Source organism: Bos grunniens, chromosome 12, assembly GCF_055505025.1.
Source record: "Bos grunniens cultivar Pamir isolate PY7600 chromosome 12, Bosgru_T2T1.0, whole genome shotgun sequence".
NCBI lineage: Eukaryota > Metazoa > Chordata > Mammalia > Artiodactyla > Bovidae > Bos > Bos grunniens.
The window spans coordinates 21,294,351-21,317,989 of NC_141176.1; the positions used below are offsets into that span (position 1 = coordinate 21,294,351).

Genomic DNA, 23,639 nt, shown 5'->3' on the forward strand with positions numbered 1-23,639 from the left:
ATTCAGCCATTCAGGGATAGTTCAGGAACTTTCAAAAAGTGCCCAAGGCACTCCAGTGCATCCCGGTTTTAGGAGCGAAAAAGAAAGACCCTTGCCGCAGGGGTCCTAGTGCCTGCTACTGGGAAGGGAATGGGGAAGGGAGGAAGAAAACAAGGGAGGCGGGATGTTTATCTGATGTTCTGGATGTCATTTAAAAGATACACTTTTGGATAAGCATCATTTGTATGGAAGCGCTATGCCAGGGGACTGTGATTTTTGCACTATAGGGATTTTGTGAGCCTGCCGAAAACCCACCAATGCATAACTGAGTCAGCAAGAAAGTTCAGAGTTCAAAATAATAGAATCTCTGTTCTCAGATTTTTACCTTTTGAAAAGTTGGAACTTTTGCTGAAAGATGATGTTGCCCTGGCTTGTGACCCAGTTCTTTTTTTCTTTTAAAAATTGATTTATTTGAAAAATCAAAATTAAAACAATTTTATTTATTTAGCTACACCAGGTCTTAGTTGCACCATGCGGGATCTAATTCCCTGACCAGAGATCGAACCTGGGCCCCCTGCATTGTGAGTAGAGCCTTAGTCACTGGGCCAACAGGGAAGTCCTCATGATTCACTTCTGTGAATGAGCTTTCTCCTTCGTTTTGAGAGCAAGTCGTCATCACCACCCCTTTCCTGCTATCCCTGTGTTCTCCATGAGGTTCCCTTCCGAGTCCTTCTCAGCTTCCCCCACTTCCTCGAGAGCAGCCCCGTGCCAGACCCTGGCCTGTTCTCTCAAATGAATGATCTTATTCATTTCACAACAACCCTGTGAGGCTGGGGCTGTAATTATTCACATGTTACAGAGGAAGAGAGGGGGGATCCAGCAGATTCAGTGACTTGCTCAAGGACACGCTGGTAAGTGGCTCCCCTCCTACCTTGCCCTCTAGTTCTGACACCTAGGACCCCGTCTAGGCCTCCTGGTCACAACACCAGGCCTTCAGATCCAGACCCTGTATTGCTTTTCTAAGTTGTCGCTGTAGATCTGAATGCCCTGCTCTTGAACCCAGTCCCGGAGGTGGGTGTCCCAGCTGCTTACTGACTGCCTCACAGGGCAGTATCCCAGACCTCTGTGCGTCTTTCCTCAGACGAGGCCGGATGCCCAGATCGCCACTGCGTTAGTGAAAGCCCCGCTCTTTTCTTGTGTTTCTTCTGTGATTCTCACACGGCTTCCACATGCACACTTCCGACACCAGCTATGTGGGGTTAGTCTCCCATCAAGCAATTCTCTGACCCCCGCTGGGTATCCTATATTTTAACTCCGCTAGTTAAATGGATAGTATCTATAGCACCGGTTCCCACAGGTTAAGGGCTCAGTCCCATGAGACTGCTTCAGATGCCCACTGCAAATAGTAAGTCCCCAGCCCCCGACCCCCAACTTCTGTCCACTTTGGCTGTAAACCAGAGGTTCCTACCAGCCCTCATCTAATTCAAGGGATTTGCTAGAGGGGCTCACAGAACTCAGGGAAACACATTTACTACTTTATTAAAGGATCTGATAAAGGATACAGATGAACAGCCAGATGAAGAGATGCATAGGCTGAGGTCCGGGAGGGTGCTAAGTGCAGGAGCTTTGGTCCCTGTGGCGATGGAGATCCATCACCCTCCTGGTGTGATTGTGTTCCCCAGGCTCACTGAACCCCTCTACTCTTGAGAGTTTATGGAGGCTTCCTCACGTGCTGCTGTTCAGTCACTCAGTCGTGTCCAACTCTTTGAGACCCCATGGACTGCAGCACTCCAGGCTTCCCTGTCCTCCACTATCTCCCAGAGTTTGCTCAAATTCATTTCCACTGAGTTGGTGATGCCATCCTTCTTATCCTCTGTGTCTTCTCCTTTTGCCTTCAATCTTCCCCAGCATCAGTGTCTTTTCCTCACATAGGCATGAGCAATTATTAACTTCACTTCCAGCCCCTCTCCTCTCATGGATGTGGGGGGTTATGGGGTGAGGAAGGGGATGTGTCTGCAAGTTTCTAAACATAGCTTGCTTTTTCTGGTGACCACACTGATTAGAACAAGAAATGCTCCTAGTGCTTATCACTTCGGAAATTGCAAGGCTCTTCAGAATTCTGTGTCAGAAACCAGGGCAGAGACCAATATATATATATTTCTTACTATTTACACCTGCCCAGCTTTCTGTCCCCAGACTATGTTGCTGAGGTTGAAACAGAAAAATCCATGCTGTTTACTATTAGGAAAACTTTGACTCCTCTCTGAGCCTTTTCCCTGGATGACCTTGTTCCCTATAGTTGGCCATCCAGGAGTGAGGAGTCAATCCAAAAAAAGTTGCCTTGGTCCAATTATTAAGCCTAATTCCGTTCTTTTAATCCTCTCCTAAAAGTTCACCAGATGGCCGATACCAAAATTGGGTTGATTATATTCTTTGCAGCCAAAGATGGAGAAGCTCTATACAGTCAGCAAAAACAAGATTAGGAGCTGACTGGGGCTCAGATCATGAACTCCTTTTGACAAAATCAGAATTAAATTGAAGAAACTAGGGGAAACCACTAGACCATTCAGGTATGACCTAAATAAAATCCCTTATGATTAAACAGTGGAAGGGACAAATAGATTCAAGGGATTAGATCTTATAGAATGCCTGAAGAACTATGGACGGAGATTTGTGACATTGTACAGGAGGCAGTGATCAAGACCATCCCCAAGAAAAAGAAGTGAAAAAGGCAAAATGGTTGCCTGAGGAGGCCTTACAAATAGCTGAGCAAAGAAGAGAAGTGAAAGGCAAAGGAGAAAAGGAAAGATATACCCATTTGAATGGAGAATTCCAAAGAATAGCACAGAGAGATAAGAAAGCCTTCCTCAGTGATCAGTGCAAAGAAATAGAGGAAAACAATAGAATGGGAAAGACTAGAGATCTCTTCAAGAGAGTTAGAGATACCAAGGGAACATTTCATGCAAAGATGGGCACAATACAGGACAGAAATGGTATGGACCTAACAGAAGCAGAAGATATTAAGAAGAGGTGACAAGAATACACAGAAAAACTATACAAAAAAGATCTTTATGAGCCAGATAACCATGATGGTGTGATCACTCACCTAGAGCCAGACATCCTAGAATGCAAAGTCAAACGGACCTTAGGAACCATCACTACGAACAAAGCTAGTGGAGGTGATGGAATTCCAGTTGAGCTATTTCAATTCCTGAAAGAGGATGCTGTGAAAGTGCTGCACTCAATATGCCAGGAAAATTGGAAAACTTAGCAGTGGCAACAGGACTGGAAAAAGTCAGTTTTCATTCCAATCCCAAAGAAGGGCAATGCCAAAGAATGTTCAAACTACTGCACAATTGCCCTCATCTCACATGCTAGTAAAGTAATGCTCAAAATTCTCCAAGCCAGGTTTCAACAGTACATGAACCATGAACTTCCAGATGTTCAAGCTGGGTTTAGAAAAGGCAGAGGAACCAGAGATCAAACTGCCAACATCCATTGGATCATAGAAAAAGCAAGAGAGTTCCAATAAAACATGTATTTCTGCTTTACTGACTATGCCAAAGCCTTTGACTGTGTGAATCACAACAAACTGTGGAAAATTCTTAAAAAGAGATGGGAATACCTGACCACCTTACCTGCCCCTGAGTAATCTGTATGCAGGTCAAGAAGCAACAGTTAGAACCAGACATGGATCAACAGACTGCTTCCAAATAGGGAAAGGAGTACAACAAGGCTGTTTATCGTCACCCTGCTTATTGAACTTATATGCAGAGTACATCATGAGAAATGCTGGGCTGGATGAAGCACAAGCTGGAATTAAGATTGCCAGGAGAAATATCGATAACCTCAGATATGCAGATGACACCACCCTTATGGTAGAAAGCAAAGAGGAACTAAAGAATCTCTTGATGAAAGTGAAAGAGAGTGAAAAAGTTAGCTTAAAACTCAACATTCAAAAAACGAAGATCATGGCATCTGGTTCCATCCATTCATGGCAAATAGATGGGGAAACAATGGAAACGGTGACAGTATTTATTTTCTTGGGCTCCCAAATCACTGCAGATGGTGATTGCAGTCATGAAATTAAAAGATGCTTGCTCCTTGGAAGAAAAGCTATGACCAACCTAGATAGCATATTAAAAAGCAGAGACATTACTCTGCCAACAAATGTCCGTCTATTCAAAGCCATGGCTTTTCCAGGAGTCACGTATGGATGTAAGAGTTGGACTCTAAAGAAAGCTGAGCACCAAAGAATTGATGCTTTCGAACTGTGGTGTTGAAGAAGACTCTTGAGAATCCCTTGGACTGCAAGGAGATCAAACAAGTCCATCCTAAAGGAAATCAGTCTTGAATATTCATTAGAAGGACTGATGCTGAAGCTGAAACTCCAATACTTTGGCCACCTGATGCAAAGAACTGACTCATTGAAAAAGACCCTGATGCTGGGAAAGACTGAAGACAGGAGGAGAAGAGGACGACAGAGGATGAGATGGTTGGATGGCATCACCAGTTCAATGGACATGAGTCTGAGCAAGTTCCAGGAGCTGGTGAAGGACAGGGAAGCCTGGCATGCTGCAGTCATGGGGTTGCAGAGTCAGATACGACCAAGTGCCTGGACTGAACTGAGAAGCTCCGTGCCCTGCTGGAGCAGCAGCTCCCTTTCTGTTTTCAGTGATATCCAAACTGTCGCCTGTGGAACTCTGTGAAAACTTGTCAAGAAGTACACAGACATCTTCGAAATTTTTAGGTGCTTTTGTCTAAAACCAATTTTCCTGAGGATGTGCCTGCATTTATATCAGATGTTCTCCCATTTCATAAACTTTGTTGTTGCTGTTGTTTAATCACTAAGTCATGTCCAACTCTTTTGCGAGCCCATGGACTGTAGCCCACCCGGCTTCTCTGTCCTTTGGATTTCCCAGGCAAGAATAGTGGAGTGGATTGCTATTTCCTTCTCCGTGGGATCTTCCTGACCCAGGGATTGAGCCTGCGTCTCCTGCATTGGTAGGTGGATTCTTTAACACTGAGCTACTTGCTTTGCATGGAGTTGAAAATGGCAACAGAAAGATACTACTAAATATTGAGTCGGGGAAAAACTTTTGTACTGAGATATAATTGACACATTATTTTCAGGTGTACAATATCATGATTCAACACTTGAATATATTGTGACATGATCACGCCAAGTCTAGTTGTCATCCACCACCACACATAGTTACAACTCAATTTTTCCCCGGCGATGAGAACTTTTAAGATTGACTCTCTTGACAACTTTCAAATATGGATTTCAGTATTGTTAACTATAGCTAGCATGCTGTACACTACATGTACACTAGGACTTATTTTATAACTGAAAGTTGTACATTTTTGACTCCCTTCACCCATTTCATCCATCCTCTGATTTCCTGGAGGAAACTTTAATGGTCAATAAGGCAACTTAACCCACAGATCTTTCTGGTCTTCCTTATAAGTATTCCCGATAAAAGAGAAGAAACAAGGGTATTTTGACTTATCTTAAGACGTTTTAGATTCTATAAAGTAGACCACAGCAATGCATTTGTCTTTTTGAATTAATGTTTTCATTTTCTTCAGAAAAACATAGAGGTGAAATTGCTGGATGATGCAGTAGTTTTATTTTTGTTTTTGAAGAATCTTCATACTGTTTTTCACAGTGGCTGCACCAATTCACATTTCCACCATAAGTGCACAAGGATTATGCCTCCTTGCCAACACTTGTTATCTGTTGTATTTTTGATAATAACCACTCTCACAGGTGTGAGGTGATATTTCATATGATATTGAACTCAACTACAGCTAATAATCTGTCTTACAAGATATATTTCATTTTATTTTTATAATTTTCCTCGAAATGCTTATTGATAATTATTTATTTGAATGGAAAAATGAAGTAAAATTTTTTTCTGACAGAAAGTAAGCATAATTTCCCTGATTCATCTGACAATAGGATTTAAATAACTAGGCTACAGGGTGATCTTCTTCTATAAAAATCTGCTGTTCTCAAAGTTGGAGAAAACTATATGTAAGCATGGGATGAGATAAAAGCACTTTATTAAAAAATTGTACTAGTAAATATATACTCAATTTAAAACATTAAAAAGTTCCCAATTCTTTTTTAGTATATATGGTTAAACAAAATGTCATTAAGTGACAAAATAACAGATAAAAATAGCAGTTATATAATATGTTTTGGTATATTTTAATAAATGTGCAAAAATTCGTTTCACAAGTCAGGTGGTTTCCAATATTTTGCTTTAAATAAAACCCATGAAAGCATCATAGAATCTGTCAGTAATTCATCAAAAGTAATATTGGATAATAGACAACTATAATTCATATAGCATAAAATTTACCATTTTAAAGTGTACAATTCAGTGACTTTTAGAATATCCATAAATTTGTGCAATCACTATGATAATTTTAAAACATTTTTATTATCTGAAAAAGAAATATTGAACATTCCTTAGCCATCAAAATTGGTCCCCCTTCCTTCTTTCCCCCCCCATATCCCCCTATGCTATTAGCAATTACTAATCAGCTTTCTGGGTCTGCAGATTTGCCTATTGTGGGCATTTCATATAAATAGAATCTTACAATATTTAATGACTACTTAACAACATGCCTCCTGATGTGCCAGGTACTATTCTAAAAGGAATACAATGATAAGCAAGCAGACAGTTCTCTCCTTTCCCAGTGTTTCTCTTCTAGAAGAGGAAGACTAAAAAACCAGTAAGAAACACATGATTATCTTGGGCAGAAGTAAGTACTGGGAAGAAAATAAACCCAGGTGATATGCTCGGAAGTGCTATGAAGAGGTAGGGTTCATTTGGGAGTGTAAGACTGTTTAAGTAGCTAACATTGGAGCTGAAGCCACTGTTTAAGGAGATAACGTTGGAGCTGAAGCCTCAGTGGTGAGAAGAAAGTAGCTGAAAGGTGAACCCCGTTGGTGCAAAGACTACCAGGAGGAAGGAGGTTGGTGTTTCTGGGGATTTCCAAACCAGGGCTTGGAAACTACTGAGCAGAAGAGGTGAGCTTGTAGAGTCATTTCATGGTAAGTGCAATGGTAAGGAGTTGATGTGTTTGAATAAGAGGAGGAACTGATTTGGTTTATATTTTAAAACAAAATCCTTCTGGCTACTGTGATCAAAATGGATTGTATGGGTTCAAAAGAAGAAACAGAGAAAGCAGTTAGACTCCATGTGGCAGTAGAGGCCAGAGATTATGGTGACCTAGGGTGGAGATGATACAAATGGAAAATTCAAGATACATTTTGGAGGTAGAGCTGATAGCGCTTGTTAATGGTCTGGATAGAACTGTGAGAAAAAGAAAAGGATTAAGGATAACTCCTAGGATCTTAGTTTCGAACAACTACATGAAAGATGTAGTAGATTTAAAGCTACTGTTGGGAATGTTTGCAACACCTATTAAACAGTTAAGTGACAATGTAGAGTAGCGTTAGATATGTGAGTTCAGAAATGTGGTCAGGGTAGAGATTATTACTGGAATCAAGAGCATATGGATGGTATTTAAAACCATTGCGGCAGGCTGAATAATGTCCCTTAAATATGTCTATGTCCTAATTCCTGGAAACTTAAAGAACCTATCGTGTATGAAAGCAACTTTAAAAATCTGTCACTTGTGCAACTTCTCTGGTAGTCCAGTGAGGAAGACTCTGCACTCCAATGCAGGGGGTCCGGGTCTGATCACTGTTCAGGGAACTAGATCCCACTAGTCGCAACTAAAAACGTACCTCGTGCCACAACTAAAACCCTGTGCAGCCAAATATAATCTGTCATTTGTAAGTCTAAAAACCACCACCCAAGGCAGGTTTTATTATCCTACATTTAGTAGATGGTCAACTAGAGGCTCAGAGAAGTGGAATGCCTTGTTCTAGGTTGCAAAGCTGGAAAATACCTCAACCTCCCTTCAAGTGCCTTACAGAATTTCTATGAAGTTGGAAGGTGGTAAAGAGACAGAGACCTATCACCTTGGCTGTGCCAAAACTTGCCCTATAAGACAGGTATTTCTACAAGGCCCATCCCGTTCTTTGTCCAGCTCTGGCATATTCTTTTTCTCCCCTCCAAAGCCCTTGCCAGCCCAGTCACACCACATAGACCAAGACCATTCCTCAGCCGGATTGATAACTGTGGGAGGGCTAATGGGGTTATCACATAACCAACGACCCCACAAGCCAGGCCCTGTGCCAAGCAACTGACATTCATTCAGTCATCACAATAACTCTCTCCATTGTTTCCAGTGCAAGCTAGAAAGGAAGGATCACTGGGGAATGGGAAGAAGGACCAAGGAGCATGGGTGCCTGAGTTCAAGTCTGGGGGGTGCTATAGGCCTAACTTGAAGCTACAGTTTAATTATGGGCTAGTAACACAGCCATCTAAGAAAACGAGGAGGTTGACAACACAGGTCATCTCTTAAGTTCCTTCGAAGATGCTTGCATGAGGTCTTTTCTTCCCCGACTCCTGGCGCTCCACTATTAAGGGCAGTGGCAGGAGTACAGCGATAGTCCGCTCCACCGAGGGCTGCCCTTTGGTTCTCTGTCTTAGAGGACGGTGCTTGCGGTGACTCCGAGGCCACCAAGCTCCCCAGGCCAGGAACGATAAGTAGGCGATAGGTCATCTCAGGACAAGGCAAAGGAAGCTCTGAAGAACTACTACTCCCAGGAGACCACGGGGTACCACTCGCCGGCCCGAGGCAGATGCGTGTTGGGAGCAGCTAAGCATGCTCGGTGGTCAGGCCCCCGCCCCGCGAGGGACAGATAACTCGTGCGCATGCCCAACCTCGCGCCAACACGTTCAAGCTTCTTTCCTTCCTGCGGGATTCTTTTCTTTCCGGCCTCGCCCAGGCTAGCTTTTCCCCGCCCCACCAACGCCCCCTTTTCAGGGATTTTTGCGGTGGGCGGGATACCCCAAGCGCGTTCCCAGGACTGTGTACGCGCGCGTTCCCGGGAGATGAAAGAGGGAGGGCACTAAACACTGGGTGTGGAAGGTGACCAGGGGACCGCGGGTGACGGAAGGCGCCTGCGCTCTAGAGGCGGTGCGGCGAGGCTACGGGAATGGCGGAGGAGCGGGGCGGAAACGGCCCCAGAGGACTGGCGGCGCACGCGCATTGGGCCGCCAGCGCCCCGCCCACTTTGTCAGTTACCCCTCCTCCTCCTCCACCACCCTCCCGGAAGTGCAGCCGCCCTCGCGCCCACCAGCGGCCACCCCCTGCGGCAAGCCCCGCCCCCATCGGCCCCGCCCCCCGACTCTCCACCCCCTCCCTCCGGTGGTGGCGCCGGGTTGCAGCGCCGGTCGTGGCGGTTTCGTTGCCCGAAGCCGGGAGCGCGGAGTCGTCCCCGGGGAAGGCGGCCAGGCTATGATCGCGGGTCCCCGGCGGCCCGCTCCGGCCAAACAGAGTCTCTGTCTCAGCTGGTGCCTGCGCTCGAGCGGTCGTCTCAGCCCAATCCCGCGGCGCAGTTGGCGGCGGCGCCCCCGGCGCGCCCCCTCCTCTGATGGCGGCAGAGATCCAGCCCAAGCCTCTGACCCGCAAGCCGATCCTGCTGCAGCGGGTCGAGGGCTCTCAGGAGGTGGTGAACATGGCCGTGATCGTGCCCAAGGAGGAGGGTGTCATCAGTGTCTCGGAGGACAGGTGAGAACCGCTGCCCCCTCGGCCGCGAGCAGGGGCGGGACGGGCCGGCGGTCCCCGAAGCCCGCTTCTGGGGCTGTGTCTCCACGTCGGCGCGAGGGCGAGAGCGCTTGCCCAAGTTTTTATTCTAATGCGCATCCTGCTGGTGCCGGTGTCCAGCCGCGCAGTCGCCGCTGCTGCGTGGCTCCGGGACGCGGAGCCGGGACGGCGGCGTTCTGTTGGGGCTTGCTCGGGTGGCGTCCGCCGGGGCCAGGGTGGCCCTTGGACTAACGGTGCGCCGGCCACTGGACCTTGGTCCAGCCCTGAGGACAGTGGAGGGAGAGGGAGGCGCTGCCCGGCCCTGCAGGTGTGTGCGAGGGGAGGATGCTCAGAGCTCTGTAAGATAACTAAGGGGTTTTGAGAACTCTGGTACAGTTCTGAAGGCTCCAGACGGAGGAAAGCAAATGCCACTCCCTTCGCCCAGACATTCTCACCGAATCCAGATCTCCCAGACATCTTCCACTGAATTCAATAAATATTGCAAGTTGTGAAGAGTATCTGGGCTTGTGCCCAGAAGGAGAGCTGACTTCTCTCCTTTGCCCTATTTAAGCTCAAGGGGAAGCTCCTAGAACTTTTGGAGGGACCACTGCTGCAAATAGCTCTGGAGTTCCTTCCCTTTGCTTGCTTCCTTTCTTTTTTTTTTTTTTGCCTAATTTTGCTTAATTTGCAGAAGTAGAGCCAGTTGTTCTGCCTGTAGTATTCTCCCATGTTTTTTAGACAGTGCTGTTTTTTTGTTTGTTTGAACTTAATGTCCTTTAATATGCAAAGATTATGCAGATGAAGCTCATTTCCAGAGGAATGAAGCTTAAATATAGTAGTAATAGTTTTGATCTGGAATTGTTGCTTTTATAGTTTCAACTCGTATTCTACAAAATGTCATATTGTAGAGGTGTATGACAAGGAGCTTTAGCCTTTAAATGGTAGATAGGTTTTCTTAATGTAAGTTAACATTGTACTGAGGTAAAACATATTTTTTCTTGGTGACTTGTAAAATTTCAGGCAAAGAAAGGCAAAGCAACAATGTGTTCATACCGTCTTTATAGTCATTTCAGTGCTTTGCATGCAGTGTGGTCTCAAAAAATGTTTCTGACAGGTCTATTCATATCATAGATTCTTCAGTATAATTAGGATGATTACATATTAATGTCATATTTTTCTCTACATCGTACTCCATAAGATGGCCAAATGGTGCCTGATTCACTTCCTATACAGATCCAAGGGAAAATATTGTAAACATACCCCAATGGCAAGCAGTCTGCTAAAAACAGAAGAAATTCATGGGCTGTAATGGAATATATGGATGTAGAAACCACTTGAAATTCACAGAGAAGGCTTAAGAGTGTTTAATTTTTCCACAGAGGCAAAATTCTACTAAATAGGTTGCTTTTGGACCTAGAAATTCTTTGTCACAGAATTGTGTTTTTTTAAAAGAGAATATATCGATAGACGTCACTTTCCCTGTCTTTAACTACTGGAGATGAAACTGCTCATTCTAATTGCTGTAGGAAATTCATAAGTAAGTTTGTTGAATCAAGTAGGAGAGGGAGAAAGGTAATTAAAACCTAAGTGGCTTTAGTATTAGTTTTGGAACTTTCTACTTTGGAAGTAGAAGTTAGTTTTCCTAGTTTTCTTTTTTTTAAGTGTTCAAAGGGATCTTAGAGATTATTTGCTATAACACCTTCATTTTACGGTTGAGAAAATTTAAGCCAGAGCATTTACCTGCCCAAATTCATGTACCTGGTGGTGAAACCAAGCTTGGCTCCTGGTTTCTGATTTCCATCTCACTGTTTATACTAAAGGAAACAACTTCAGTTGGGGGTACATTTTAGAGTATTTGGAGACTCTGAAGTAGCATATATGAAAGAAAGTGAAGATGCGTTTCATTTGATTATGGGACAAAATGACTGCAGTGTTTAGCTATATATTAATTTTTACTCTCTCAGTTTACAATGTAAGTAATAGAAAATATTTTATAATGCAGTTAGTGTTAAAATAGTAAGTCTAGGATTTCTCTTGATGTATTTTCTTATTACTAAGGTCAACAAGTCTGTGTTTCTGTAGGTCATATAGTCACATGTGACAAGAACTTTGTTAGAGCTCAGTTTCAATCATGGCTTCCATTAAAAGAGAACTGATCTCTATTCTTTCTTTTCAAAAGCTGGTGTCACTGTCACTTGACGTAATAGTAAAGATATGAAGATAGAATATTGGATTTTCATCAAAACCTACCAAGCCATTTCCATTTACCACTTCAGCTAGACTCTAGTAGTTTTCATTCCTGAACTGTAAGGTTAAACCACAAAATAATGTCCTAGTTCTGAATGACAGTGTTTCACAAGTCCTTTTGAAACCTTGGTTTTCCTTTTTGACTTCTGATTCCTAATAGCCTTTATGATATCTTTGAAAGCAACATTTTCTATCATTTTAAACAATGTTATTGGTGCTTGTTGTCCATTTATCTTCTCCATGAATTCCCTAAGGTGCTATGTGCGTCTTACTCATTGTAATATCTTAAGGTCTAGTGTGGTGGCCGGCACATAGTAGGCCCTCAATGGATATATATTGATGCCTGATCTTTTTGTTGTTCCTGAAAGCACATCTTAATTATTGTAGACATTTCACTGATATTTGTTGGAATGAATTTTATGAAAACCAATGGCAGTTTTGTGTGGACAGATGTTCGGAAAAGGATTGGACTGGATGGCCTTGAAAGATGCCTTAAGGCGCTTCCCTGGTGACCCAGTGGTTATGACTCCGAGCTTCCACTGTAGAGGGTACAGGTTTGACCTCTGACTGGGGAAGATCCCGCATGCCACACCGACCAGCCCAAAGTTTTTAAAAACATGAAGAAAAGGTGCCTTAAAATTTTGAAAGACCATGCATTGTTCGTTCATTGTGTCAACAAACATTTAAATGCCTTTCCTGTGTTCCATGCACATATGCACACGTCATTGGTGAAAATGACAAGGTCCTTTCAAGGTGCTCATAGTTTAGTGGGGTGTTGGTGTGTGTGTGTAATTTTAGAAGAAAATAAAACCACAACCTCCAAGATTTAGTTCTGAAAAGAGAATTTTTACATGAGGAAGAATAGCTGGGTTCTACAGCCCTTCTTGTTCCTTAAATCGTACTTACTTTAAGGGATTCTTTTGTTTGGGCTGTAATACCACTTTCACCCTAAGGTTGCTGTCCATCATGGGTTGATAATATTTTAATCTTCAGGACCAAGAGTGGCTGAAAACCCTTATTTTCAGTTCATCTGAGCACAGTTAAAACAGCCTGCAACTTTACTTCATACCAAGGGAGAAAATATAAGGAAATTGAAGAAATGTAAAAATGGGATTTCCCTGGTGGTCTGGTGGTTGAGACTCGGCACTTTCACTGCCGTGGCCTGTGATCAGTCCCTGGTGGGGAACTCTCACAAGCTGCGGCCAAAAAAAAAAAAAAAAAAAAAAAAAGGAAGAAGAGATAAAAACAATCTGACTTACAAGTATAGATTTCTGGTATCATAAAATAGAATTTGTTCTCAGAACTCACTGGCCTTATCTGAGCCTGTCTTTGCTTTGGTTGTAGCTAGATTCCATCTCCAAAGGATATGCCCAACTTGGGTCCATTGGGCTCCTCATTTGCTGCTTCTGCCTGGACTGTCTTTTCTGAGTGAATGTCATTTTAGCATGCTTTGCTTAGGAGTTTCCTCCCAGACATTTTGGCTGTATTTTGATCTAGACCACTCTCTAGCTTGCAGCTTACCAGGGTGTGTCCAGTGGAGCCTCTTCAGGTATTGAAAGCTAGAAGAGACTGCTCCAGGTGGTACCCAGCCTAGTCCAGATCTTTATCTTTGTAAGTTCTTTATATGCACATCTTCACACAAGTCAACAATCTTAGCATTCACACTGAGTTTCAGTAACTCTAGGTAGTTACTATTAAACAGTTATAGGAAATTGTTCCTTCACTAGGAGTGTATACCCATGCAATGGGTAAAAGTGGGTCAGGTTTTTATCCTATATAAAAGAGATGTGTTGAAGAGGGGATACCACCCAGTGGGGTTGTTGAAGAATCTCCTCTGCTTGTAATGGTTAGAGAAGAGACCAAGGAACCCTCTTCCAGATGGGTATTGCAGCATGAATAGGAGTTCATGTGAGAAAGCAAGGGTGTTGTAAGGGGCATTCTAGCTCGAGGGGGGAAGAAAAATCTCCCCGTGCATTGAGAAGCACTAGAATAGACTGGTTAAGAATGTAGTCAGGACTCAGTTGCTTGGTTGTGTCTGACTCTTTGTGACCTGATGGACTTGAACCTGCCAGGCTCCAGCAGGCAGCTTGAATTCAGAACTCAGCTCTGAGTGTCACACTTTGAGGAATCTGGAAAATTAGTGCCTCCAGAGGAATAATTATGATAGCAAACATTCTAGAAATGAGAAAAGAAGAGAAGCAAAAGGCAAGGGAGAAAAGGGAAAGATATACCCAAATGAATGCAGAGTTCCAGAGAAGAGCAAGAAGAGATTAGAAAGTCTTCTTTAGTGAACAATGCAAAGAAATAGAGGAAAACAATAGAAAGGGGAAGACTAGAGATGTCTTCAAGAAAATTGGATATATCAAGGAACATTTCATGCAAGGATGGGCACAATAAAGGACAGAAACAATAAGGACCGAACAGAAGCAGAAGATATTAAGAAGAGGTGGCAAGAATACACAGAAGAACTATTGAAAAAGGTCTTAATGACCTGGATAACTACAATAGTGTGGTCACTCACCTAGAGCCAGACATCTTGGAGTGTGAAGTCAAATGGGCCTTAGGAAGCATTACTATGACAAAACTAATGGAGGTGATGGAATTCCAGCTGAGCTATTTCAAATCCTAAAAGATGGTGCTGTGAAAGTACTGCACTCGATTTGTCAACAAACTTGGAACACTCAGCAGTGGCCACAGGACTGGAAAAGGTCATTTTTCATTCCAATCCCGAAGAAGGGCATTGCCAAACAATGTTCCAGCTGCGGCACAATTGTGCTCATTTCACAGGCTATCAAGGTAGTGCTCAAAATCCTTTAAGCTAGGCTTTAGCAGTATGTGAACTGAGAACTTCTGATGTCTAAGCTGGATTTAGAAAAGGCAGAGGAACCAGAAACCAAATTGCTAATGGTTTAGAAACCAAATTGCTATGATCTATCCACTGGATCATAGAGAAGGCGGCAAGGGAATTCCAGAAAAACATCTACTTGTGCTTCACTGACTATGCTAAAGCCTTTGACAGTGTGGATCACAACAAGCTGTGGGAAATTCTTAAAGAGATGGGAATACCAGACCACATTACCTGTCTCCTGAGAAGCCTGTATTCAGATCAAGAAACAACAGAACTGGACATGAAGCAATGGACTGGTTCAAAATTGGGAAAGGAGTTCATCCAGGCTGTATTGACACCCTGCTTGTTTAACTTATATGGGGAGCACAACATGCAAAATGCCGGGCTGAATGAATCAGAAGCTGGAATCAAGCCTGCCGGGAGAAATGCCAACAACCTCAGATATGCAGATGACACCACTCTAATGGCAGAAGGTATAGAAGAACTAAAGAGCTTCTTGACGAGGGTGAAAGAGGAGGGTGAAAATGCTTGTTTAAAACTCAGCATTCAAAAAACTAATATTATGGCATCCAGACCTTGGAAGGAAAGCTGTAACAAATCTAGACAGCATATTAAAAAGCAGAGATAGCACTTTGCCAGCAAAGGTCTGTCTAGTTAAAGCTGTGGTTTTTCTGGTAGTCAAGTTCATATGTGAGATTTGGACCATAAAGAAGGCTGAGCGCCAAATAATTGATGGTTTGAAACTGTGGTGCTGAAGAAGACTCTTGAGAGTCCCTTGGACAGCATGGAGATCAAACCAGTCAATCCTAAAGGAAATCAATCCTGAATATTCATTGGAAGGACTGCTGCTGAAGCTGAAGCTCCAATACTTTGGTCACCTGATGGGAAGAACTGATCATTGGAAAAGACCCTGATGCTGGGAAGGATTGAAGGCAGGAAGAGAAGGGGATGACAGAGGATGAGATGATTGGATGGCATCACTGATGCAATGGATATGAGTTTAAATAGGCTCCAGGAGTTTTGGTGATAGACAGGGAAGCCTGGGGTGCTGCAGTCCATGGGGTTGCAGAGAGCCAGACAAGGCTTAGAGACTGAACAACAACCACAAACATTCCTAAAACCTCTGAGTGACAGAATTTGAAACTCTTCTCTGGATAAAAAAGGCCTGAGGGTGTGGTGGTAGGGTGTGATGGAGAAGGCTGTGGGGACAGGCCTGCAGGGGGTGAGGGTAATTGGGAGGGACAGTGGAGAACTGCCACCTTGTATGCCACTTGATTAAGGACCAGTTTAGGAACATCATTATCTGTGTTCTCTGTAAGCCCTAAGGGGTTAGGACCATATGGTGGGTAATAGGGAGTCATATTTGATCTCAGTAGACGGTCTGTCCTCCAGTGCCATCTTGTTCAGTCGCTCAGTTGTATCCGACTCTTTGCGACCCCATGGACTGCAGCGCGCCAGGCTTATGTGTCCCTCCCTGTCACAGAGGAGATAGCCAATTTGTATATTATGTTCATTGAATGAATTGATGCCATGGCTGATCTATCAATTGTTTGGAATGGAATGGGCCTGAGGAGGTGGTGTGTTTCCTGAAGTAAAGATATGTAAGTTGAACCTGAGAGAAGCTGGAAAGAAAGTGAAATTGGTAGTCACTCAGTCTTGTCCAACTCTGCGAACCCATGGACTATATCTCACCAGGCTCCTCTGTCCACAGAATTCTCCAGGTAAGAATACTGGAGTGGGTAGCCATTCCCTTTTCTAGGGGATCTTCTCGACCCAGGAACTGGACCCAGGTCTCCTGCATTGCAGGCAGCTTCTTTACCACCTGAGCCACCAGAGAGAAGGTTAGCAGCTTACTTTGGGACTGGCTAATGTTACAGCAAGGAATAGGAGTGGGAAGGGGCTGGAATGAGAGAGCTTTAGGATTTTAAAAAGTCTTTAAGGCCTTTTTTCCCCCAACTCTGAACTACTCTAAGAGGCCATGAGTACTTGACTGTTTCTTCTTTATATTGGAGTATAGTTGATTCACAATGTTGTGTTTCTGCTGTAGAGCAAAGTGATTCGTATACATATACATATGTCCTCTCCTTTTTAGATTCTCTTCCTAATGGGTCATTATTGAGTAGAGTTCCTTGTGCCATTAAACAGAGGCTTGACACACTCAAAAATAAAAAAAAGTTTCAGTTCAGTTCAGTGCCTCAGTCATGTCTGATTCTTTGTGACCCCGTGGACTGCAGCACGCCAGGCTTCGCTGTCCATCACCAACTCCCAGAGCTTGCTTAAACTCATGTCCATCGAGCTGGTGATGCCATCCAACCATCTCATCCTCTGTCGTACCCTTCTCCTCCTGCCAGTAGCAGTAGGTTCTTATTAGTTATATGTTTTATATATAGTAATATGTATATATCAGTCCCAGTCTCCCAATTTATCCCTCCTCCCCTCCCCGCCTTAGTAGATAAGATTGTTATCTGCATCTGTGATTCTGATTTTAAGTAGGTTCATTTGTGACTGTTTCTTGAAAAGATAATGTTAAAATATCATTTGTAAATCCTCACACTATTGGCTCATACCATTGATTCTTTTCATTGTGAAATTGTACTGTCTTGGTCCTCTAGTTGAAACCGTTAGTTTCATTTAATACATTGGCTCAGTTAGTTGAGCTCATGGTATTTTATATACCATGCATTTTATAACACTTGAATTAAAATTTTTCAAATGCAAATCAACATTTTTCCCAATGTGCAAACATAGTTCTGAAAGTTGAGGACTTTCTGGAATGAGGTCTCTGGAGTGAGGTCTCTAAAGTTGACAAAATTGGAAGCCATCTGAACTGTTTTTTAGTTTGACTAAAAAGGTCTGTCTCATAAAAGCTGTGGTTTTTCCAGTAGTCATGTGTGGATGTGAGAGTTGAGCTATAAAGAAAGCTGAGCGCCAAAGAATTGATGCTTTTGAACTGTGATGTTGGAGAAGATTCTTGAGACTCCCTTGGACTGCAAGGAGATCCAACCAGTCCATCCTAAAGGAAATCAGTCCTGAATATTCATTGGAAGGATTGATGTTGAAGCTGAAACGCCAATAGTTTGGTCACCTGATGCAAAGAACTGACTCATTTGAAAAGACCCTGATGCTGGGAAAGATTGAGGGCAGAAGGATAAGGGGACAACAGAGGATGAGATGGTTGGATGGCATCACCAACTCAATGGACATGAATTTGAGCAAGCTCCGGGAGTTGGTGACGGACAGTGTGGCCTGGTGTGCTGCAGTCCACGGGGTTGCAAAGAGTCGGACATGACTGAGTGACTGAACGGAAACTTCTTTTTGAGTATGTCAGGCCTCTGTTTAATGCCAGAAAATTAGTAAACTTTCAGCTATGCACCAGAGACTCATCACTTGCTGCTAGTAATTGCTGGTTTCAAGGTCCCCAAATGGGAATCTGCCCCATATGATTTTGAAAATGAGACCTTTACCCTGAATTCAGAGCATGTGGCAGTCTTCATGCCAGCAGATCTGTCTGGAAACAGGCTGCCTCTGGGTCTCTAAAGGTCAAAATACAGATTGACTTTTTTTAATATTTAAAAAATTTTAATTGGAGGATAATTACTTCACAGTGTTGTTGGTTTCTGCCATAGAACAACAGGGATCACCCTTAAGTTCACGTATTTCCCTTCCCTTGTGAGCCTCCCTCTCACCTCCCATTAGTTCAGTTCAATTCAGTCGCTCAGTTGTGTCCGACTCTTTGCGACCCCATGAATCGCAGCACACCAGGCCTCCCTGTCCATCACCAACTCCCGGAGTTCACTCAGACTCACATCCATCGAGTCAGTGATGCCATCCAGCCATCTCATCCTCTGTCGTCCCCTTCTTCTCCTGCCCCCAGTCCCTCCCAGCATCAGAGTCTTTTCCAATGAGTCAGCTCTTCGCAGGAGGTGGCCATAGTACTGGAGTTTCAGCTTCAGCATCATTCCTTCCAAAGAAATCCCAGGGCTGATCTCCTTCAGAATGGACTGGTTGGATCTCCTTGCAGTCCAAGGGACTCTCAAGAGTCTTCTCCAACACCACACTTCAAAAGCATCAATTCTTCGGCGCTCAGCCTTCTTCACGGTCCACCTGTCACATCCATACATGACCACAGGAGAAACCATAGCCTTGACTAGCCGGACCTTTGTTGGCAAAGTAATGTCTCTGCTTTTGAACATGCTATCTAGGTTGGTCATAACTTTCCTTCCAAGGAGTAAGCGTCTTTTAATTTCATGGCTGCAGTCACCATCTGCAGTGATTTTGGAGCCCCCAAAAATAAAGTCTGACACTGTTTCCCCATCTATTTCCCGTGAAGTGATGGGACCAGATGCCATGATCTTCGTTTTCTGAATGTTGAGCTTTAAGCCAACTTTTTCACTCTCCTCTTTGACTTTCATCAAGAGGCTTTTTAGTTTATAAGGGTGGTGTCATCTGCATATCTGAGGTTATTGATATTTCTCCTGGCAATCTTGATTCCAGATTGTGTTTCTTCCAGTCCAGCATTTCTCATGATGTACTCTGCATATAAGTTAAATAAGCAGGGTGATAATAGACAGCCTTGACGTACTCCTTTTCCTATTTGGAACCAGTCTGTTGTTCCATGTCCAGTTCTAACTGTTGCTTCCTGACCTGTATATAGATTTCTCAAGAGGCAGGTCAGGTGGTCTGGTATGCCCATCTCTTTCAGAATTTCCCACAGTTTATTGTGATCCACACAGTCAAAGGCTTTGGCATAGTCAATAAAGCAGAAATAGATGTTTTTCTGGAACTCTCTTGCTTTTTCTATGATCCAGCGAATGTTGGCAGTTTGATCTCTGGTTCCTCTGCCTTTTCTAAAACCAGCTTGAACATCAGGAAGTTCACGGTTCACGTATTGCTGAAGCCTGGCTTGGAGAAGATCACTATGGGAAAGCTGCTCAAGGAGGTTCCCTAAGGAGGCTCAGCTTCCAGTGATCCCCGAACTCCTGACGATTCTGAATTTCCTACTTAATTTACACGATCAACGCAGATTCTATCCAGGGCCTAAAGATCTTAATCAGGGTACATTCATCTGGATATCGCAAGGTAAGGGGAGATGTTTTGAGAGACAGTTTGAGAGACAGTTCTGACTCCTAAAATGAAGCGTCTGGGATTGTGAGATCCTGGCCAGCTATCTTGTATTTCAAGTGTTACTAAACTTACTTTGAAACAAGAAAAATAGGCTTTAAAATATCATAGGGCAGTAGCAGTCAGATAAGATTTTGGAGAGTTGATCTTTTTCCAAGCAAACGAAATCAAAACTTTAAAAATGGAAAAACTGTTTTTTCCTTGCTCAGCATCTTCCCCTGGCTTAGTTTTCACTGTGAATTTAGCTTTGAGAGGGAGAGATTTTTTGTTTGTTGTTGAAAGCCATTTTGATGTCATTAAAAAGTAACAGCTTTGGAGAAATTAAAACAGTACCATTTAGAAGTCAGTAAGTAAATTGTGATTTAAGACTATGTTAAGTATTGATCTACTGATACCTGGAACCCTAAACTGAAAAGTGAAAGTGTTAGCTGCTCAGTCGTGTCCAACTCTTTGTAACCCCATGGACCAGACAGCACGCCAGGCTCCTCTGTCCATGTAATTCTCCAGACAAGAATACTGGAGTAGGCAGCCATTCCCTTCTCCAGGGGATCTTCCCGACCCAGGGATCCAACCCAGATCTCTTGCATTGCAGGCGGATTCTTTATGTTTGAGCCACCACTCTAAACTGAGTTATATGCAGAATTACTTACCTGAAAAGAAAATGTCCATCAAGCCAAACTTTTTTTTTCTCAACTACAGTATCAGAATTTGATCTCTGATTCCTCTGCCTTTTCTTAATCCAGCTTGAACATCTAGAAGTTCTTGGTTCACATACTGTTGAAGTCTAGCTTGTAGCATTTTGAGTATTACTTTGACCAGAGATCAAATTGCCGCTATCCATTGGATCATAGAAAAAGCAAGAGAATTCCAGAAATACATCTACTAAAGCCTTTGACTGTGTGGGTCACAATAAACTATGGAAAATTCTTAAAAAGAGATGGGAATACCAGACCACCACCATACCTGCCTCCTGAGAAATCTGTATGCAGGTCAAGAAGCAACAGTTAGAACTGGACATAGAACAACAGACTGGTTCCAAATTGGGAAAGGAATACGTCAAGACTGTATATTGTCACCCTGCTTATTTAACTTATATGCAGAGTGCATCATGTGAAATGCCAGGCTGGATGAAGCATTAGAATCAAGATTGCTGGGAGAAATATCAGTAACCTCAGATATGCAGATGACACCACCCTAATAGCAGAAAGTGAAGAGGAATCGAAGAACCTCTTGATGAAAGTGAAAGAGGAGAGTGAAAAAGCTGGCTTAAAACTCAGCATTCGAAAAACGAAGGTCATGGTATCCGGTCTCATCACTTCATGGCAAATAGATGGGGAAACAATGGAAACAGTGACAGACTTTATTTTCTTGGGCTCCAAAATCACTGCAGATGGTGACTACAGTCATGAAATTAAAAGATGCTTGCTCCTTAGAAGAAAAGCTATGACCAACCTAGGCAGCATATTAAGAAGCAGAGATGTTACTTTGCCGACAAAGGTCTGTCTAGTCAAAGCTATGGTTTTTCTGGTAGTCATGTATGGATGTGAGAATTGGACTATAAAGAAAGCTGAGCACCAAAAAATTGATGCTTTTGAACTGTGGTGTGGGGAAGACTCTTGAGAATCCCTTGGCTAGCAAGGAGATCAAACCAGTACATCCTAAAGGAGATCAGTCCTGAATATTCATTGCAAGGACTGATGCTGAAGCTGAAACTCCAATCCTTAGGCCACCTGATGCAAAGAACTGACTCCTTGGAAAAGACCCTGATGCTGGGAAGGATTGAAGGCGAGAGGAGAAGGGGTCGACAGAGGATGAGATGGTTGGATGGCATCATCCACTCGGTGGACATGAGTTTGAGTAAGCTCTGGGAGTTGGTAATGGACAGGGAAGCCAGGCGTGCTGCAGTCCATGGGGTCACAAAGAGTTGGACATGACTGAGGGACTGAACTGAACTGGAAAATTGTTTCAGAGGTGTAAGCAACAAATAAGACCAAAAAGGAAAACAGAGTCCTCTACTTGTCTCTTGCCAGGGAGTGCTCTTTGTGCTCTCATGTGTCTTTAATTTAAGGAATCTTGGAAAAGAACTGAGACTGGGAGTCTGATCCCCGCTGAACCCTGCATTGACCTTGGGCACCTGGCATTTCAACACTGTAAACATTAGTTCTCCTTCTAGCAAAGGAGAGTGCAGCCTGTCTGTGAGTATGGCACTGTGATGACCCCACATCGGGATGAGACAAATGTAAAGTCTCCACACCTCCATGATCCTAAAACCTGGAGCCGGAGAAAGTGTTCAGAGGGGGCAGGCTTGCCACAGGCTTTATGAGATGGTGTAAAATGATGCTTTCCGGAGTCTTTGGCTGGTAGCCGTCCTTTATTCCTGGATGAAATATTAAAGAGGCGTCTGTTTTGTATCGATGCCTAATACCTAGTTGAACTGGATTCTCTACATTCTTATTTCCAGATGAATCCTTCAGTTTGAAATATCAGTACTAAACAGTTTAATCCTTCAGTTTGAAATATCAGTACTAAACAGTTTAGCTCTGAGTGGTTTTCTGGGCCCTAAGTCAGGTCCTGAATTGCCTAGAGTAATGCTTTTGAAACTTTTTGGACCATAAATCATAGCAAGAAGTATATTTGCATTTGCTACTGGAGATTCATAGACAGGGACATATAACACACATGTATAACCAGGACAAAAATTTGGTTAAATGGTATCCTTTCATTGTGACATGCACACTGATATTTTGTTTTGTCGGAGCCGTCATAAAATCCTAGTTGTGACTCATGCAGATGATTTCATGACTCAGAATAGGTTGAAAACACAGTTTTTTTTTTTCTTTAAACTGTTTATTTTGTGTTGGGGTATAGCTGATTTGGGATAGTTTGAGGTGAACAGTGAAGGGATTCAGCTATAGATATACATGTATCCATTCTTCCCCAGGCTCCTCTCCCATCTGGGCAGCCACATAAAATTGAGAAACTGTTGGAAGTTTTGTACACTCTTTGTCTGTATGTAGTTTTGGTTTTCTAGGAAATAGAAATACATTAGAGTTCAACTCAGGGACGTTTACCCACCAGCCTACCTCACCCCTGACCTGTCTTGCTTTTCTGAATTTCCATAGATTAGAGAATTGACCTTGTCTCATTGGAAGCCTCCGGGTCAAGAGATAACTAACTAAGCCCTTTCAGCTGAAAGCCAAAGAGAGTTCAGAAGAAACCAGGAGTGCAGCAAATTGAACAGCTGTTGAAGTAGCTGTGTTTTGGTTTCCTGTGATGTGTTCATTTATTACTGAGTTAGGACTCAGAAATGATACATCTCATCTAAGTTATGAAAGTCAGTACTAACCTCTCTATATGACTGACTGTGCTTTTCTTTTTAGCTGGGTGGATATACCTGTGATATGGAGCTATTGGGGGATTTTATGTGTTGTCTATTAGTTATTAAATTTTTAATCTTTTCCTCAGTTTCTAAGGATCAGCTTATATTTTAAGTAATTATTATAATTACTTAATCCTCTGAAGGGTGTTTATATTTTAAATAAAGATAATATAACCATAATAAAGAATAATCACTCATGTATCTCTCAGAACAGACTATGTCGTATGTATTTCCCTCTAGCAGTTTTCCTAATGTAACTTTCAAAAATAGGACTGTAATCATACACTTTTCTGTTCTTGTCCCCTACTTAAAATTGTGCCACCAGGTCCCTAGTCTTTAATCATTTTAAGTGGCTGTATATCTTTCCTTCAGTATTCACCCATATTT

General features: G+C 43.1%; 1 protein-coding gene across 6 annotated transcripts in view; it reads left to right on the forward strand.

Annotated features, from left to right (window-relative positions):
- Nucleotides 1-9,278: 9,278 nt before the first annotated feature.
- WDFY2 (WD repeat and FYVE domain containing 2) overlaps nucleotides 9,279-23,639 on the forward strand; it is a 192,220-nt gene continuing 177,859 nt past the window's right edge. For all 6 annotated transcript variants that reach the window (XR_015138020.1, XR_015138021.1, XM_086329181.1 and 3 more), the window contains exon 1: nucleotides 9,279-9,642. Coding sequence is in view for 1 of the 6 variants with exons in the window: in XM_086329182.1 (XP_086185308.1) it covers nucleotides 9,506-9,642 (137 nt within the window). In the remaining 5 variants the exon portion in view is untranslated. The remainder of the gene's footprint in view (nucleotides 9,643-23,639) is intronic.